The following is a 2,435-nucleotide window of genomic DNA, read 5'->3' as shown; positions in this document are numbered from 1 at the left end:
TCTTAGAATTGACTGACAATAAAGTTCCCATCTCCTCTTATAAAAATGTCATCAAATGCTTCAATTTATCCCATTTAAACTTCTGTACTCAGTGTTTTTCTCTTGGTCATTACCGGTCGCAATGCACCCAACCTTGTTCCAACTGTGGGTTAATTGACCATCATGTATCCAAATGTCGTGTGCAAAAGAAGACTTCATCAAAGTTCCCTGGTTTTAATTTCTCAAATTCAACAGGTTCTAATCCAACAGGTTCTAATCCAACTATGAACAATAATGAAGAAGACTTTCCAGCCTTTAGTGGTTCATCAAACACTAGACAAAACAATGCCGGTAATCAATTTCAAACACCAAAGAGAACATCTAGACCTAGAAGAGCTCCAGCTGCACCATCAACTAACAACCATCGTAACATTTTTGACACATTCAATGATGTTCAAGAAGATCATTCTTCTCAAGCTGGTTTCACCACTGCTCAAAGCAGTTTCAACTTTAATGTTACATCACCAACCAAGAAGGCCAAAAGATCCATATCAGGGAATATAAAAACTCATACAAATGTTCAAATGACAGCTGATGAAGCACTGGCTTACGCCAACCAAATGGATCAAAATGCTTCAAAAAGTGCACATGTTGATGAATTAAATGAAACAAATCTTGGTTCAAATGAAAACACCACAACTGTCTTAGAAGAAGAGTTAAACTTCACTAGTGAATCAACCATGGACTCCACTATGGAGGATATTGCTCAACAATCCACCAATGAAGACTTATCTTCAAAAGATGGTGACAACATCACCAACAACAATACCACCAACCATTCCACCGGTGATGCTACTGCATCTAATTATCCTGGGAATGGAAAACCTCCCAATGAACCCATAGGAACATCAAACCCTAGGGAACATGAACCCACATTTGAATCTGAAAAATCTCAATCTGAATTTGAAAATGAAAATAATAAAGAAACCAATTTAGGAGAAGAGCACAATGAAACAACCAGCTCCTCTTCAGATACAAATATGTCTTTATGAACTATCAATCAACTATTAGCATAAAGAGCTCAAATATTCAAAGAGCAATCATATCACCAAATACAAATTTCATTAATAACATTATAAGTACCGAATTCAGCAATAACAACTTTTTCCACTTGCACTCCATACAAGAAGCACAGCTCCAAAATGAAGCATGCTTCGAGGATATTAGATCACACTTATATCAAAACAATTGCACTATAACAGGATCATATAAATCCAAAGCAAAATCTATCATTTCAAATAACTTCAATCCATCAGAGACAGGAGTTATTTCAAGACAACTAGCAGCAGAATATCAAGCTCATTTAGATGACTTCACAATTAAATTACCTGCTCAATTTCAATCATACACTCATATTCATATAATCAACATCTATGCACCAACACCAGGACAAAGAGGTTTTTACCAGAATCTCTATGAGGTTATTGTCCCATGGTTCAGGGGATTGGCCCCTACCACAGGAATTTGTGTACTTGGAGACTTCAACAATATCTTAAACCCTGAAGATTCATCAATTCAACGCAACTTGGATCTCAGCAACAACCAAGGTGAACATTTTTTGGAAGCTATAGTCAAGGATCTAAACTTGATTGATACTTTCAATCATCAGGCATTTAAAACAGCTTCTTTATCAGACAGGTTTACCAATATGAGCACAGCAACTAGAAACGCCAACAGACGTTTGGATCGCATCTATATCTCTGATTCTTTAAAATCACTTAAAGGAACATTGGAACATCAGGCTATGGATCATTCAATATATTACTCAACTCATAAGCCAATCAAATTGAATCTTCACATTGATCCATTGGCAACTTTAAAGAATCAAGTGGGAAAACCACGCTTCACGTTACTGAAGTCAACATATTCTTCAACCAACCCAGATGACCCTGATGAATGGCTTAACAGAATTCAATCAAATCCTCAGTTCTATGATAATAAATATCCAGAAATTGGCAGCAGAGCTTCGTCTTATTTTAGCAATCTTAGCAGAGAGGCTCAAACCATTCAAAAATTAAGGCACTTGTTGAACAAAAGAACCTTATCATCAGCTGAAATTTCACAACAACATAGAGAGGAACAATTAGCTTCATCTACCCCTATATCATATTGTGATTATAAAGTTTTGAATAAGTTATATCACAAGCAGCAACAACAAACAATTATTGAAGAACTAATTGATCCAACAAGTAATGAAATTGAAAATGATTTTATTAAAATTATGGATATTTTGAGAGGATTCTATGAAGAAATTTATTCAAAACCATCCAATCCACCAGATGATGAGGAGATCAAATCTTATCTTCAAGATTACCACAAGAAGCTTACCAATCAACAACAAGATAAACTAAATTCACCAATTACTTTGGAAGAATTTGATCCAATTATCAAAAAAT

The 2,435-nt window shown here is 35.2% G+C and overlaps 2 protein-coding genes across 2 annotated transcripts; both read left to right on the top strand.

The window, feature by feature from the left end:
- Nucleotides 1-263: 263 nt before the first annotated feature.
- WICANDRAFT_65899 (uncharacterized protein) lies at nt 264-1,031 on the top strand (the record flags this gene model as incomplete). The annotated part of the gene is made up of 1 exon (XM_019184013.1): nt 264-1,031. One exon carries the CDS (start codon nt 264-266, stop codon nt 1,029-1,031), a length of 768 nt encoding a protein of 255 aa, XP_019035843.1.
- A 656-nt stretch (nt 1,032-1,687) lies between these two features.
- On the top strand, nt 1,688-2,385 carry WICANDRAFT_65898 (uncharacterized protein; the record flags this gene model as incomplete). The annotated part of the gene is made up of 2 exons (XM_019184012.1): nt 1,688-2,228; nt 2,327-2,385. 2 exons carry the CDS (start codon nt 1,688-1,690, stop codon nt 2,383-2,385), a joined length of 600 nt encoding a protein of 199 aa, XP_019035842.1.
- Nucleotides 2,386-2,435: the final 50 nt, after the last annotated feature.

Source organism: Wickerhamomyces anomalus (genome assembly GCF_001661255.1).
Source record: "Wickerhamomyces anomalus NRRL Y-366-8 unplaced genomic scaffold WICANscaffold_34, whole genome shotgun sequence".
Taxonomy (NCBI): Eukaryota; Fungi; Ascomycota; class Saccharomycetes; order Phaffomycetales; family Wickerhamomycetaceae; genus Hansenula; species Hansenula anomala.
The sequence above is the reverse complement of the archived record's forward strand: the minus strand, read 5'-3'. Positions and strand labels throughout refer to the sequence as shown.